Source organism: Phalacrocorax carbo, chromosome 1 (assembly GCF_963921805.1).
Source record: "Phalacrocorax carbo chromosome 1, bPhaCar2.1, whole genome shotgun sequence".
NCBI lineage: Eukaryota > Metazoa > Chordata > Aves > Suliformes > Phalacrocoracidae > Phalacrocorax > Phalacrocorax carbo.
In genome coordinates, this window is record NC_087513.1 from 158,084,240 (window position 1) to 158,099,693 (window position 15,454).

Consider the following 15,454-nt stretch of genomic DNA (forward strand, 5'->3'; position numbering starts at 1 on the left):
TGGACACTTTCTGATAAGGAAAGATAAATACATTTTTAAAAAATCAGAAATGGAAAAAAGTGAAATATTCTCAGCTGTTCCATATTGACTTTCCTAACAAAAGGCAGCTTCCAGAGGATCTTGCTTCAATTAACAGAAAGAGACAGGCTCATACAGAGCCTGAATCAGAGAAGTATTTTAAAGTCAGCGATCTAAACTATTGATAGACAAATCCAGGAGGAGTGTGATGCAACTATTTAGCTGTATTTTTTTCTCTTAGACTTCAACAGACTACAAGTGGAGTTCAGAGGGCCAGTCCAGCGTATAAGGGTATACCAAGCTGTATAACAAGTACTGTTATGACAGCTCATTCAGCATTAAAGTACTAGTATAGTAAGAGTGCCTCTCTGCTTGAAGCACACAGATGTGTAACGGAGCTCAGCCTCAAAGTTGATGAGGTGAAAGCGAGAGATGTGACGCATGACTTGCATTTATGTTCTGTTCTTGTTACACTAGCTAATAACATTGCTTGCTGCCAGGCTGTCTATTACAGTGCTTTAATTAAGACCTCCTTCAGAATGCACGGGTCATACAAAATGAATGAAAACAGCAGGCCAAATTCAGAAATGATGTACATTAGAGTAATTTACACTTCAATTAAACAGTGCAATTTGCATAATAAGAGGCTGCAATAAAGAGCTGGTAGCAGGGATAGTAACCTAGATTTTACCTTAGGATTGTTTACACTTTTGCTCGAACCCCATCCTGTCATATATAAAGTATAGTGAATTATTCAAATGGCAACTTCTACTATCTTCCTTTACTAAGTCAACAAGCAATAGGCTTTAGAAACAATGTTGAAATCCTTAAACTCACTCTTCTCACTATATTAAATAAAACTTTTCAAAATTTAAAATATAAATAGAACAATATGTGACACAACTTAAGACTGTATTTTAATTCTAATTCAACTTGGTTTTATGACTGTAATTCTTTTCTCTGTCATTTGACTCTCATAGTGCACAATGCAATTAAATCATCAAACTGACTCCAGAATGCTCAACATACACAACTCCTAGAGAAGCAGATGAGAGAAGAGACATTCAGCATCCAGTGAGAACAGGAAACGTGTGAGCCAGTATTTAAAAGCAAAAAAAAACCCCAAACAAGTAAAAAAATCCACAGATGTCAACACCCCCTTTCTTCTAGTTATAATCCTTGCAATGATGAACAATAAACTGCTGTCAATTCTCTACAGATGCCCATGTTTCACCTAATTTGTAACAAAAAATTCCTTTGAGCATTTTTAGCAAGAAAAGAGAGGTGTAATATACTGCAAAACTGTAGCTTAATTAAGAAAAAAGCAAGCAACAATCTGTGAATACATAGTTCTTTTAAGATACAGCTAATGCTGCATTTACTAAGTTATGAGCTGCTATACTTTTACAGGAGGAGAAAATTACAATTATCACAGTGCTAAGTTGGGTGGACTGCCTGCAATGTTTGACTATGTTAGATAGCATTAGTGAAGGAAGATATTGCAAATGAAATGACATTTAGGGTCAAATGCAATAATTCAAGAGCAGCTTTAGACCTTTCCCAGCAAATACTTAAGTGGGCAGAATTCATAACAACTTCAATTACCAGTTCTAGGAGAAGTCTGTCTCATATTTACTTTTCTCTCTTCTCTCTGCAGAAAACCACATTTCACACAGTGACAGATGAAAATTAGCAGGCACTTTTCATTCCGAGAAAAGTTTCCTTTTGCTTGCAATGTGTATTTCAATTTTACATATGACTTAGTATATTTTTTTTAACTTTTGAAAAGGCTACAGTGTCAGTAAGAAGTATTTTCAAATGAAAAGCCAGTGGCAAGCTGCACTGAACAACAGCATTTTAGAAGTCAGTCCTGCACTCAGCAGGGCAGGTTCTTAGGCAGTGTAAATCCAAGCAGTTCTTATCACAATGGTGCCACAACATTTTGACCAGGCTGAAAATCTCATGCTGGTTTTGTTAAAGAATGCATAGAATAGGTTCATATCTTTAATGTAGTGTTAGTAAAGACTCAACTGCAGCAATCTTCAAAGCATCCTTGAAAACCTCCAAAACAAATGTTGAGATATGTAAAACAAAATACAATGCAGTAGATTTCAGGAAAAATAGGTGACCTTGTATTCTTCTCCTCCCTTCTCATAACTCATATGTTATGCAGGTGTGATTCATGTGCAGTAAGCCAAGAAAGCTCACATTTTGCTGTACTAGTAATGCTGGACATCTGTAAGATTTCTTTTAAAGGAAGTACACTTTAAGGGCATGAAAATTCTTCCAGAAATGCGCTTACCTCTTCCAGAGCAAAGTAAATTAGAATTTCCTTGGCATTTCTTAGCACTTTCCTCAACTGACAATGGACAAGAATGTGGATGTTCACACTTCTTCCCTGTCCATCCTTCTTTACAGTCACATCTTCCACAATTACACTGTCCGTGACCTTTACAATAAATACAATCATAGATTAGCCTCCATACTGATGACAGGTGTTAAAACCTCATTATTAGATGAACTTTATCAAAGTTGTGGTTTCATTAAATAACCAGACTGGCAAAAAATAAAATCAATTCACTATGTCTACTTTTTTTCTGAAAATAGCACTGGTCTATCATTCTATTTGAGACACGTTTCCTTTTAAAAATTTTCTTAAGGGATGTTTTGCCACCTGGAACACAATCCTCATGCGAAAAGGTGGAACAGAAGTTACAAATACACATTTCACCACTGTCTGGAAAAGTGGGGCCATAATAAGGCAATATTTAATTTACCTTTATGCTCTTTTTCTACCACAGTTGCAACATATTGTCTAAGTAATATATCAATACCATCTTTTACTTGAAATCAACATGATCCATGAGAGACAAGCAATGTCACACCAATTCTACTACAAAGAAGATGGAGACTCCCTTTTTACACGGAGTCCCATGGAGAGGAAAAGGGGGAATGGACACAAGTTGCTCTTGGGGAGATTCTGATTGGACACCAGAGGGAAATTTTTCACAGTGAGGACAGTCACCATTGGAATAATCTGCCCAGGGAAGTGGTTGACTCGGCCACGTTGGACACCTTTAAGAGTCGTCTGGACAGGGTGCTGGGCCATCTTGTCTAGACTGTTCTTTTCCTAGAAAGGTTGGACTAGAAGATCCCTGAGGTCCCTTCCAACCTGGGATTCTGTGATTCTGGGATTCTGTGATTCTGCGATTCCAAGTCTCCAAGCAGTGCCTTCTACTAAATAGTGTTATGCAAATAATAAAGTACTAGTCATAATAAATTCTTATTTCAGTAGGGCAGTTGGATGTGATTTTGGTATCTCATTAGCTAACTTGGCTGTTCCTGACCATGTCTGAACGTAACAACATAAACGCAACTTTCACTGTGCAAGCTGAGGTGAGGAAAAGCAACTGAACTCCACATAAGCTTTTCTGGACAGGTTCTTTAAAAAAAAAGTAACAACCAAGAAGTTTGGAGTGAATCCATCCTGAGAACTTAACCTGGAAAGCCATCCAAACAATCTATTTCCTGTATATGAATGCTAACATATCCAGACCAAGAAAAACCCAAGCTAATTGCCCAGCTCCCTTCATCATGAGCCTGATGCTCTTTGCATAAAGCAATGGGAGTCTGGCAATACAAAATGCTCCTTGCACTGGATGAGGAAAGCTTGAACAGCAGCAAAAACATTTCTTGCCACAACATCAAATGTTTTTCATGAGCTCTGACAGCAGGTTAGATCTTTCACAATTTTCACATAGTCATCATTCACTGGACACAGGACCACAAAGCATTACTCTGATGTCCGTCTATCCGGGTTCTTCTTGAAAACCGTAACAACACAGATTTTATATCTTTCTAACCATACTTGCATTTTAAGACTGGCTTATATTATATTTCTACAACATATGCATTTATCAGTTCAGAAGGAGAAAATGGGAGGAAACAAGAATTCTATGAGTTCTCAGAATACAAGTCTTATTAATTGCACAGGAATAACTTTTCTTTAGATTAGTTATTTGTTCTCCTTGAAAAGTGTTAAAGGCTTCCTCTTGTTTAGAGGGTAGTTTTAGATTAGATATTAGGAAGAAATTATTTTCTGTGAGGGTGGTTGCCCAGAGAAGCTGTGGATACCCCATCCCTGGAAGTGTTCAAGGCCAAGTTGGACTGGACTTTGAGCAACCTGGTCTAGTGTAAGATGTCCCTGCCCATGGCTGGGGACATGTGCCCATGGGGTTGGAACTAGATGACCTTTGAGGTCTCTTCCAACCCAAACCATTCTATCATTCTGTGATTCTGTCCCTTGCTTTCATGTGTACCTACTAACAGGTTGCAAATTGGACCTACGTTCCCTGATCCAGATACTTATGAGAGGATGACATTCTTTCATGTAATATGTTCTTTGCTAGAGCCACAGTAAAGGAGCTAATGAGATGTGTGAATGTAGGAATTCTCTTATGGAAGCCTTTTTTTCTTTCTGTGTCAAGTCATGAAAGCTATTCTCTCTTTAAAGGAAGAGAATCACTTCAATGATGCGAACACCTCTGAAAGAAAATCATTCAGTAACACACTGAACCGCACTTCAGATGTTAAAAGAAGGCATCCAGTTGCCAATATGAGGTACTGCAAATTGACAGTCACCCCAAGCCATATGAAGCTTCTGGAGGGAGCTGCTGTTGTGTGATGGTAAATCCTCACAGCAGGGCTGTCAATTCCTGTCATTTGTAGTTTATGAAATAAACACAGCATTTCATTCAGTTACACTAAAACTCTTTACATGTAAACATGATTTTCTATCATTTCAATCTACTACTCAGGACAACGTGATTTCCTGTCTCAACCTATTAGGTAGGCAGAACAAGGCAGGAAAAGTTCTGTATCAGCTCAATTTGAGGTAGATTTTAAGAGAACTGGATTATTTTCCCTAATCTGACTAATCCCTCTTGGATTTATCCTAAACCAATTTGCAAATAATTGTAAGAAAAATGAGGATATTTTACAGCCATTCCTAATGCGTGCATACTTTGTGCACTAAGTAAATTTATTTCGCATAAACAAATAAAAAAGCTGTCTAATTACCATTCTGCTAGTAAATTGCAGATTCTCTCTAACACAATAAACCAAAATTAATACTTGTCCATTTCTGAAACAGGACTAAACCGCAGGACTGTAGGACGTTGTTCACACTGTTTCATGTGAAAATTGAGAGTTTTGCACAATCTATTTGAGGAATGCGTACTTGGATGGCCAGCTAAGATTAAATTAGGCTTTTCTAAAACATAAGAATAAGAAGTAGGACTAAAATTTTTGCTGATTAGCTAGAAAAATTAAGCTATACTTCAATATGAGCTTTAGTTACATCAAGCAAGCCATATGAGTACCTCCTTTTATATCTCTCGTAAGGTTTGCTCATTTACAGTTATGTCTGTGTAATAAAGAACACTGTACCAGTCCTTAATCCAATGACAAATGGCAATGTCTTCTCCCCAACTCCTTTGTAACTGCCCATACTGTCTTACACTCCGCTTTCTCACAACCATTACCACCCTGGGCGGCAGCAGCAGTAATGGCAATAATGTCCAGGCAACAGGGAGTTCAAGCCCTGTTTCAGTGATGCAGCACTAGCTGCAGATACCACAGGTTTGCTTTAATCTAATTAGGTTTGAAACTTTTGTGTTCAAGAGTTAACTATAAAACACATTTACCATGCTTTTTTTCAGCTTTGTATTCCTTAGCCGATGCTGGCATTTTGATCAGTCCCTGAGTGCTAAAAATATACGCAGCAACAAAACACACTCAAAAATTTACAACATCCCAAAGTCAGTCCTTCTGCTGCTCTCATGACTGTAGTTTTACATCCTTCCAGCTTATTAATTAAATAAACCTATATAACATTTGTAGGTGGCTGGAACAGTAACAAGCAAATGAATTCACTGAAGGTTTTTAGAAATGCTTCTTTCATTTTCTTTCTCATTTTATTAGCTAATGATTCATCAATATTTATTAAAAAAAAAAACCTACAACATTTGAGAAACTTCACCTTTAACAGGCAAAGAGGCTAAGAATTTTATGCATCGTTTGATTCAGCTTTCTCTCCCTATTACAGACAACTCCTATGATCTTTCTATGAGGGTTGTCTCATTCTAGTAATTGGAGGAGAATCTACCACATCATTATTTTCCTTGATGTGACTGCATTTTCCTACTATTAATTAGGCCAGATCAGGTTTCTACAAGACACATTAGAGCTGACAACCTGTAATCTGTCAAGTCCCTTTGAAACCACCCTCATTTGTTTTTGTTCCTGTGTTTACAAATTGCATGCTGTGTATTGATCAAAGCCCTTCTCTCCTGCCCAGTATTAGCATCTATATCAATAATTATACTGTATGCAAGGTCTCACTCAGAATCTCAGCTTTTGTTAGCTGATACATGGAGCGTCAATCTAAATACTCTGCAAACATTGGATGGCTGGATGGACGTTGACTAATTTGAATATAATTCTCTGAAGTACAAGTAGAAGGAAAAAGGAAGGTGAAAGTTTCTAAGATGTACAGTCAGGGATGTGTAGCTGGACCACACATTCATATTTTCCACGTATTGATGCTCTACTTCCTCTCAGGTCAATTGGTATTCTCAGGGTACTGTTTTTCATTAGCTCATTAACTCACTTTTCCTCAGATTTCTTCCTCTCGCTTGTCCTCTCCCTGCCATTTAACATGAAATAACAAAATCAGATCTAACAAATTTTCAAATTTAAATTTCCCCAAGGAAGGAGAGATATAAGTATGTGTGTGTGTGCGTGCACGCATGCGTATGTGCGTGTATGTGCTGTTTTTTGGCTGGGGTAGAGTTAATTTTCTTCACAGTGTCTAGTGTGGGGCTGTGTTTTGGATTTGTGCTGGAAACAATATTGATAATACAAAGAAGTTTTTGTTATTGATGAGCAGGGCTTACACAGAGTCAAGGCCTTTTCTGCTTCTCACCCCTCCCCACAGCGAGCAGGCTGGGGGTGCACAAGAAGCTGGGAGGGGACACAGCTGGGACAGCTGACCCCAGCTGACCAAAGGGGTATCCCACACTATATGACGTTATGCTCAGCACATAAAGCTGGGGGAAGAGGAAGGAAGGGAGGATGTTCGGAGTGATGGCATTTTGTCTTCCCAAGTAACTGTTACGCGTGATGGAGCCCTGCTTTCCTGGAGATGGCTGAGCACCTGCCTGCCCATGGGAAGGAGTGAATTAATTCCTTGTTTTGCTTTGCTTCTGCGCGCAGCTTTTGCTTTACCTGTTACACTGTCTTTATCTCAACCCATGAGCTTTCTCACTTTTACTCTTCCGATTCTCTCCCCCATCCCACTGGATGAGGGAGTGAGCGACTGGCTGGGTGGGGCTTAGTTGCTGGCTGGGGTTAAACCATGACAATATACATATTTTAAAGTTTCGACCATTCTCCAATTTATGTTAGGTTACACTGAAGACAAGAGTATTAGAAGGAAGATGGACACCTAAAAGTATTTAATATTTACAGAATATTGTTATGAGGCATAGAAAAAAATACATGTTTTAAGAAAGATTTAGAACTGGAAACTTTTTCTTTTTATGGAATTTTGTCTTTTATTTTAAAAAGTCCACTCGTCCACTCCCGCCCTCAAAAAAAAACAAAAAACAACAGGTAAATCTTGGTATATTTTTAAGCTAGGAAAATGAGAAATGGAGCACTAAGGAAGAGCAAGATCAGACCAATTGGATGTTTTTGTTATAAAACTACACATAAGTTTCTTTTATATATATTCCTTACCTGAACAGAAGTCATCAGAATATCTATCATACACTGCTTTGCAGTTTCTTTCATCACACTCACAAGTAGCTCCATGAATATCTCCCCAGTCACCAGTTGGGTCCACATCATGGCATGTGCATTCCCCACATACACATGTGCCTGGGAAAGAGGGAAAAAAATGACAGAGATAGAAGATTAACTGAGCAATTTAGAGTAATAGTAGTTTGATTATAGGAATTTACACTTGTGAATTTTCTGCTCTCACAGGAGCGCAGTTTCAAAGCTGCAAGTGTTAATCATGAGCTTATGCTCATCTTCTATGATTTAAAATCTTCTATGATTACTCAGTAGTAATACTTTATATGAACAAGTTGGCTTCCTGTTCAAGTTTCTTTTTGCTGTTGAGCCTTGTTAGGAATCAACAGAAAAATGTAGTGCACAGAACAGTTGTAAGTCTTTGACATCAACACTAATTTGCCCTGACACTAATGACAATAAAAATCAATGCTGTTTAAATGACTTGGGCTTAGGCACAGTGGATAATTAATGATTGTTAAAGCATAAACATTTAAACTAGAAGGGAATCCAAATTCTAATCCAGCTGAAAATGTCTAGGAGGTCATTCTTTATCGAAGAAGGACATCAGCACAGAACTACATGAAAATGATACTTTTCCACTTTTCCCAAGCCGACATTCAGGGCCACACCCTGTTGTTTACAATAAGGAGGGAAATGTGAAATATGACTGAGGCACTAATTTGGCACAGCCATACTGATATACAGAGAACATGCATCCTACTTACTTAAGAAAAGTCAGAACAAAAAAAACAGTTTCCTTATTCAGAAATTCAAATATGCTTCAGGGCCATACACTCACTACTTTTTCTGAGATGCCAACAGGCACAAAGAAGCAGTCTACCCTTGCAAAAGCATGCAGTTCATTCCCTGGAGGGTAGCTTCACCTTCTGCTACTCCACAAAAGCCTTTGTCTTCTTATTCAGATTACTCTGAACAATATTATGCATTTGGGGACAATGGGACAGGGTGACTAAAGAGTACATATAGATATGGGAACATTCTCTAAAGAGAGAAGGTCTACACAATCATACCTGCATGACAGTTACATGAAGCAGGAAAAGCTGCTGCCATGTTTAGTGCTAAAGCCACCAAGACAGCCCTCAAGAAATTTGCACATGATTTTTGATACTATCACAATTCAGTGACATTACTGAAGGAGAAGGAAAAAAAAAAATCCAGAAAAAGAAGAAATGCCTCTGGAGAGTGATTAATCCTCCCAGAGACAACTTCAAAGTTGATTTGCATTGGCTGTCCTGGATATCGAAATGCAAAACACCATCTCACCAAAGTTTAAAAAATCTAAAGGTTCACATCTTGTCTCAGCTGGTTGACTTGACAGTTGGTGGAAAGGTACAGGCAATTTATCCATCTTAGCACTGAAGGAGGCTGGACAGCAAGGTTAGCCTCGATATTTAATTTTTAGAAGACTCAAGACTGGCAAGATGAACTGCACGTATATCACAAGATGTATAAAAAGAGAAAACTGGGTAAATAGGACTAAAGAGAGTAGAAATACTGTGTTGGAAAGCAATGTTATATAGTCGAAAGCCAACAAAAGTTTAATGTGGATAAAATCACAAATACATGAAAGGCTAAAAATATAGAAGTGTCCCATGAATATACCTTTGTATAGGAGTTTGTAGCTATTCAGAGTATCAGCTATACTATACCCATTTCCCCCAATTACAATGTAAATTTAAAGGAATAATTGTACAGTAAAATTTCAAATTTGGATAAAAAATTGCTTTGACAAGAAATTACCTTCTGGATGCAAACAAAGAATCTAATATGAAACCACTTCGATATTTATTATTTCCAGAATTATAGAAAAATTTTTACTGCGGCAGTCCCAAGACTAAATGAGCCTACATGATCTCTGTATTTGAGCCAATCTTTCAATTTCCTCATAATTAAGAGAAGAGAGTTTTCTAAATGCTCTCAGGATAATTAGATGTTCACACTATAGCAGGTTTTGTCAGGCGAAATGTTTTTGAGAGAGGTATCTATGTGATTTGCACTTATATTCTACTGTAATTATTCTGGGCTGTTGCCAAAAACCCCCATGTTATTTTAATTCTTTGTTCAATGAAGCCAAACATAGCAACTAGTGAAGAGCAACCTTATTTTGTGCTATTTTTTTCCCAAATGGCAAAATTAGACAGAATTATAAGCTAAAATTCAAATTCTGGAACTTTGTGCAAATAAAACCCCATGTAGTTAGAAATATTGTGTGAAGTCTACCTTTCCAGCTCTGTATGCATTCCACAGCATTGTTACTGAACACTTCTTAGCTATTTTTTTCACATTGCAGTTGAAGTTAAGAGCTTTGTGTTTTCATTTTCCATATTCAATTGTGGGTCCTCGGTCTTCTTTAAGAGTGAATTGACATAACAGCCCTGTTGGCCTTACAAGGACGAATCCATTCAAAGTCAAAATCTGCTAATATTCTATTTTGCAGGATAGGTCTCTCTCCAAAGCAGATGTATTAACAAATTATCCTGCTCAGTCTTACTACAGAAATGAAGGATGAGAACAACTTAGGTCAGCTTAATCAAAAAACGGGTGTGGATTTGTTTAAGTTTATACCAAAACACAGGTATCTACCCACCTGGAAAAATAGATCCAGATTTGAGAGTGACAACAAACTAGAAACTATCAGCAAACACAATCTACATCCTACTGCAGAAAATGCATACTGTAAAATAAAAGCAAGCTACATAAATATGCTTAGAAGGAACATGCCAATGACACACCTCTGTTGCTGCAGATTTTGCCATCTGGAGATGTGCATCTTTTCTTGATCTCCCAGGGGGTGATGTCACACTGGAATTCACATTTATCTCCATGCCAACCAGCCTCACAGTAACAGTTTCCACAGTAACACTTTCCATGGCCTTAACCCAAAACAAATTTTATACAGTGAGAGAGAGGCAAGTTTTTAAAACGCATTAACAATTTAACAGTTTTGGTCTCTTCTCTTAAAAACTTTTAGTGCTAGACTTAGAATAGAAACAATTTATAGACTGCATATGCCTACATAAAATAAGACAAAGGATATCTGAATTATACCTTTCCCCAAGTCTATTTTAGAACATGTTTTCATTTACTCATAGATTAAACCCAACCAATAAACACTAAGAAAATAACATCAATATTTCTATATTTGTAAGCTTATTTTTTTAAACCGTATACGTAAATTTGGAAGATGGTAAATGTAATAGTTAAAATTTAAGCACAGCTTTAAATGTTAAGATAGGACACACTTGCCCACCGTACTTGGCATGTCTAAGAAAGCGTTGTGTGTTCTTGACTCCTCAGATAATTCTAGCAGAGGGACCTTGATTTACTAAAAACTGTGTACATTGTATATGGCTTCCCATCTTACCTATTAAGAAGATTTCTGAACACGGAAAAAACAGTTCATGAAAGATAAGAATTAGTAAAATTAACCTTTTAGATGTTCATTTAACAAACCACACAACTCCCAAAAAGATATCTGGGTCATCTGAGGCTTGATGAAGCCAGCTCCTGAACATTATGATCCACTAAGGTACTTCTGTCATGTGCTTCAATGACACAAAGCATTTAAATTAAGTAGCTGCAACTCATATTTTTCTTAAAGCCATCAGTTAATTCTTTACTCGAAGGATCAGTTCAGGGTCTTGTCCTTTTTTCCCTCTAAGTATGCTAAGCTTAGTAGACCTGGTTATCTCTATCATGGTCTGGTCAACTTATATCCTTAACTACCAAAAGTGCAAATTTAGACCTGTGGAATACAGTTTTTTTCCTGTTTTTACAATTACACATGACATTTTCATTAGAACTGTTTGGTTACATGTCAAAAAAGAACAGAAGATAAAAATACCATCTTAGACAACTAAACAACACCAGTATAAAATTATGTTTATTACCAAAAGGTTGTTCTTCAACAGTGGACAAGAAATAAAGGGAAAAATGGTGAAGGAGTAAATTAATTCTATCTACAGGCAATTTTTGCATATTAAAACATCACTACTTCACTCACACTTGTATAGTCCTCAAATAAATATGAATTAAATGAGACCATTTGCCACTACCTCTTGCTCTTGACTGAAGACAAAATCACTCCATTGGAGCAAAAAAGCTTTAGATAAAAAAGATCAGGATCAGAATCTAATTTGCTAGAAAACATGATACTTTACTAAAAATAAGCTGCAGCTGGATTCCAAAGTTTATGTACCCTTAAGTAAAAAGTGATACAGTGAACTGACTGATCAAAACCCGACTGAGGCTGGAAAAGTTTGATACACTTTTGTAACTCTGCCCTACCTAATAACTGATGGGCTTGAAAAATGCAGTCCCCTTGTGCAAAGATTAAAATGCATGTTATCCATATCTCAGCACGGCATTTTATGCTTTTCCAGACAAAATCCCAGCTCACAGCTGCGGGCTTTAGAAACGTGTGCAAATAGAAGCTTTTGTTTTTTCATTAGTTTGATCCTCCTGACTTGGCTTTCTTTGAAGACAAAATCTTCAAGACCTGTCTATCCCTTCAAGGGCAATAAAAGGTACGTAGCAACTGAGTAGGTGCTACGCAAACTGTGAAAGTACAACAGGCACTGATGATGTTTACCCTGTCTGTGGAGATTATTCAGGGGCCATTGCTAGCTAAGCGGAACTGGCTTGGAACGCTGTTTCTTTATTACTTCATAAATAAACCTAAGCGGTTCCTGTGCTGGAAATCCTCTGGAAGGAAAGACCGCATAGAGGGTATTAAAGGAGGCATCGGGATGGGAGAGAGAACCAATAACCAGATAGGCATGTGGGGTCTGCTTTTTCTGTGATGAGTTTATGTTCCTTTGACCTTCAGTTCACGTGCTGCCTGTTTTTTCTGCTTAAGGCCCAGTTCAACATATGGTTATGTACTGTAGAGGTTTGTTTGAAAGCAAAGCAAAATCTAACACTCATAACCTATGTGCATAAACTTTTCATCTTACAACAACCAAACCAAGTCAAGCACACCATTAGTTTATACCTTGTATTTACTTTAGAAGGCTCCAAACCTTACATAAGGTATCAGGGTTTTTTTATACTGAATGAATGGCAGACCTTAGAGACCTGAATTTACCAACTTTTTTTTTTTTTGTCTTTTTTTTTAATGAGCATACTTTGATTTCTGCATGCACATAAAACTAGTTTTTTACAGAAATGCATCTGGTCTCTTTTGGACTATGGCACCATTGGATGAAACAAGGGGAAATAAAAGCTAAGAAAAACCTAAAACCACAAATCAGCAGCAACACAGGTGGAGGAAAAAAAAATGACAAAAACAGCACAAGGAGAATTTACTGGAACTAGGTAAAGGGTAAATTTTTGCCATATTTGGTATCATATGTAATGGTTACAAGCAAATAAACATAAATGGAGTCACAGGCACATAAAAATAATTGCCCTCCACTCATTTTAGGCAATTACTGGAAATACTGTACTCTAGTCCTGGATTTGGACTTCAGAGGACCATTCTGTTTACCTTCATTTAAAATCCCTATGCAATCCTATGCAAAAAAAAAAAAGAGTTCTTTTTGCCTTCAAAGGCACTTAAATAAATAGAATTCGTTTTGTTCTCCATGTAAGGATAAAGACATAAAGCTATTTGACACAAGTACCCTGTCTCTTTATATACACACACAGAGCAAGCATTGTTATCAGAGTATGAATAGTCTAAGAGCAGTTCTGAACCCTCCTGTATGCATAGAGACACAGTAGGCATGTGTATAGATTGAAAAATATTTGTACCACCTTCCAGCTCAAGAACAAGCTCCCCTACTAATATAGGCAACAGACATAAATGGTGTGCATTGCAGAATATTTAATTGCCAGGTTCCTCTGTTATAATGAAATGAAAGCACAGTTTGAATTTTGGGTGCTTTTCTAACAGCAGAGTTCACTCCATCTTATACTCTTGCCTTTCTTATCAGAAATTTTTTTTCATTCATTCCTTCCCCTTTTTATTTACAGAATTGCTTCTGACTTCTCATCCTATATTTATTCTTGTTCTTTTTAATTTTTGCTTCCTTGACAAAATTCTTAATAATCTATTTTTCTTTTTTATTTTGGTTTTTTTTCTGTCCTCTATCTTGCTCTCTTCTGTACACAAAGCATTCGTATTTCTTGTATTTTACCAAAGACAGACACACTAAGCTATAAATTACCTTAGTGATTTACCTTATATAATACTCTTTGCAATTCTTCCAAAAAGAGGAGTATGTCATAGGATATCTTCATTCTTTAACCTCCTGCTCAGCTCATTTTTGCTTTTGGAATTCCCACTTAAAATTTGCAAGCTAAACTCTTGCAAATATAGTTACTTTCATTCTAAGTCATACATTTAGTAAAGACATCTTTTAGTTCCACATAATCAAATGATTTTATAACAGCCTGTATTAATCTTCACCATTCTGCTTGTACTCACTAAAATACATACCTGTACAAATCTCTTCTGTCTCATCATCTATGCATTCTCTGTCATCACATTCACAAAATTTACCATAGACCAGTCCGTTTCCTTCTGAGTTTGCACATTTACACCTGCCACACTGACATGTGCCTGTAAACATTTAAGACAGTACTCAGTGACTGCAGTTTGTGGAAAAAATTTCATTAGTCCATCAAGGATGGTACATATTTTATTTCTGAGAAGGCTGAAATCTAAAGATCATCCAGCGAAATAAAGAAACACAGAGAAAAATATCCATATCGACAAAAAGCATAATCTTAGCTGTAAATAGATACAATGTTCAAGTGGTTCATTTTAAACAAGGAGAACTGTGTTTTCCTAAGTAAAATTCACTCCTAGAGCTAGCTGTCTGACTTCATACAACTGAGGTAGGAAGTCAGCTTTGGACATTACATCTCCTGCCTACTGAAAGGAGAAAATTTAACTTAGCCATCTTCTCAAGAAGGAAGCTTGTTTTTGTCTGGTTCCACAGCCATGTTACATGACAGTAAAAGGGCATAGCTACTGAGGACCTGAAAATGTCTGCCTAAATTCACAAAGTTCCTTTGCACTCTAGTCTCTAGTCCCTTTTCTACAGCTGTCATCTGAGGATCAAGATTTTATAAGTATAGCCCTGGAAAAAAAAAGGCCAAGAATCAAAAGAAGGAAACTTTGGTGAGGAACATCTGCATGAAGACCTTATGATCAGATGTCAGGAAAAAAGGACTCAAGCTAGAAAGCAATTACCACAGCAATACATTAATTAGACAAGCTAATTGCAGAGAAATACATTCATAGCATTATTAAACAAACCATAAGTATTATAATAGCGAATCAACGATTTTACTGCTAAGTGCATGTTATTTCAGTGATATTGATGCCCACATTACAAGTTACATCATTCATTTGAAGAACTGCAGGAACCTCTACAATAATATCTTGTTATTTCAGGACTCTGACCCAATCTAACTTTAAGCTATTAGGGGTTATTTTTCCTTCAGTCTGGGGTGATGCCTCAGAAAAGAGTAGATCTTGCAAGAATGTTAAAAGCTATAATAAAAGCACTTGCTGATTTGTCACCAGTAAGATGGGTTTTACCCA

The 15,454-nt window shown here is 37.0% G+C and overlaps 1 protein-coding gene across 1 annotated transcript in view; it reads right to left on the reverse strand.

Moving 5' to 3' along the window:
- ITGBL1 (integrin subunit beta like 1) overlaps window positions 1–15,454 on the reverse strand; it is a 142,976-nt gene that overhangs the window by 63,660 nt on the left and 63,862 nt on the right. The window contains exons 4-7 of the mRNA XM_064440624.1: window positions 14,342–14,464; window positions 10,632–10,772; window positions 7,819–7,959; window positions 2,321–2,467 (exon numbers count right to left, since the gene is read on the reverse strand). Coding sequence (XP_064296694.1) covers window positions 2,321–2,467; window positions 7,819–7,959; window positions 10,632–10,772; window positions 14,342–14,464 — 552 coding nt within the window. The remainder of the gene's footprint in view (window positions 1–2,320; window positions 2,468–7,818; window positions 7,960–10,631; window positions 10,773–14,341; window positions 14,465–15,454) is intronic.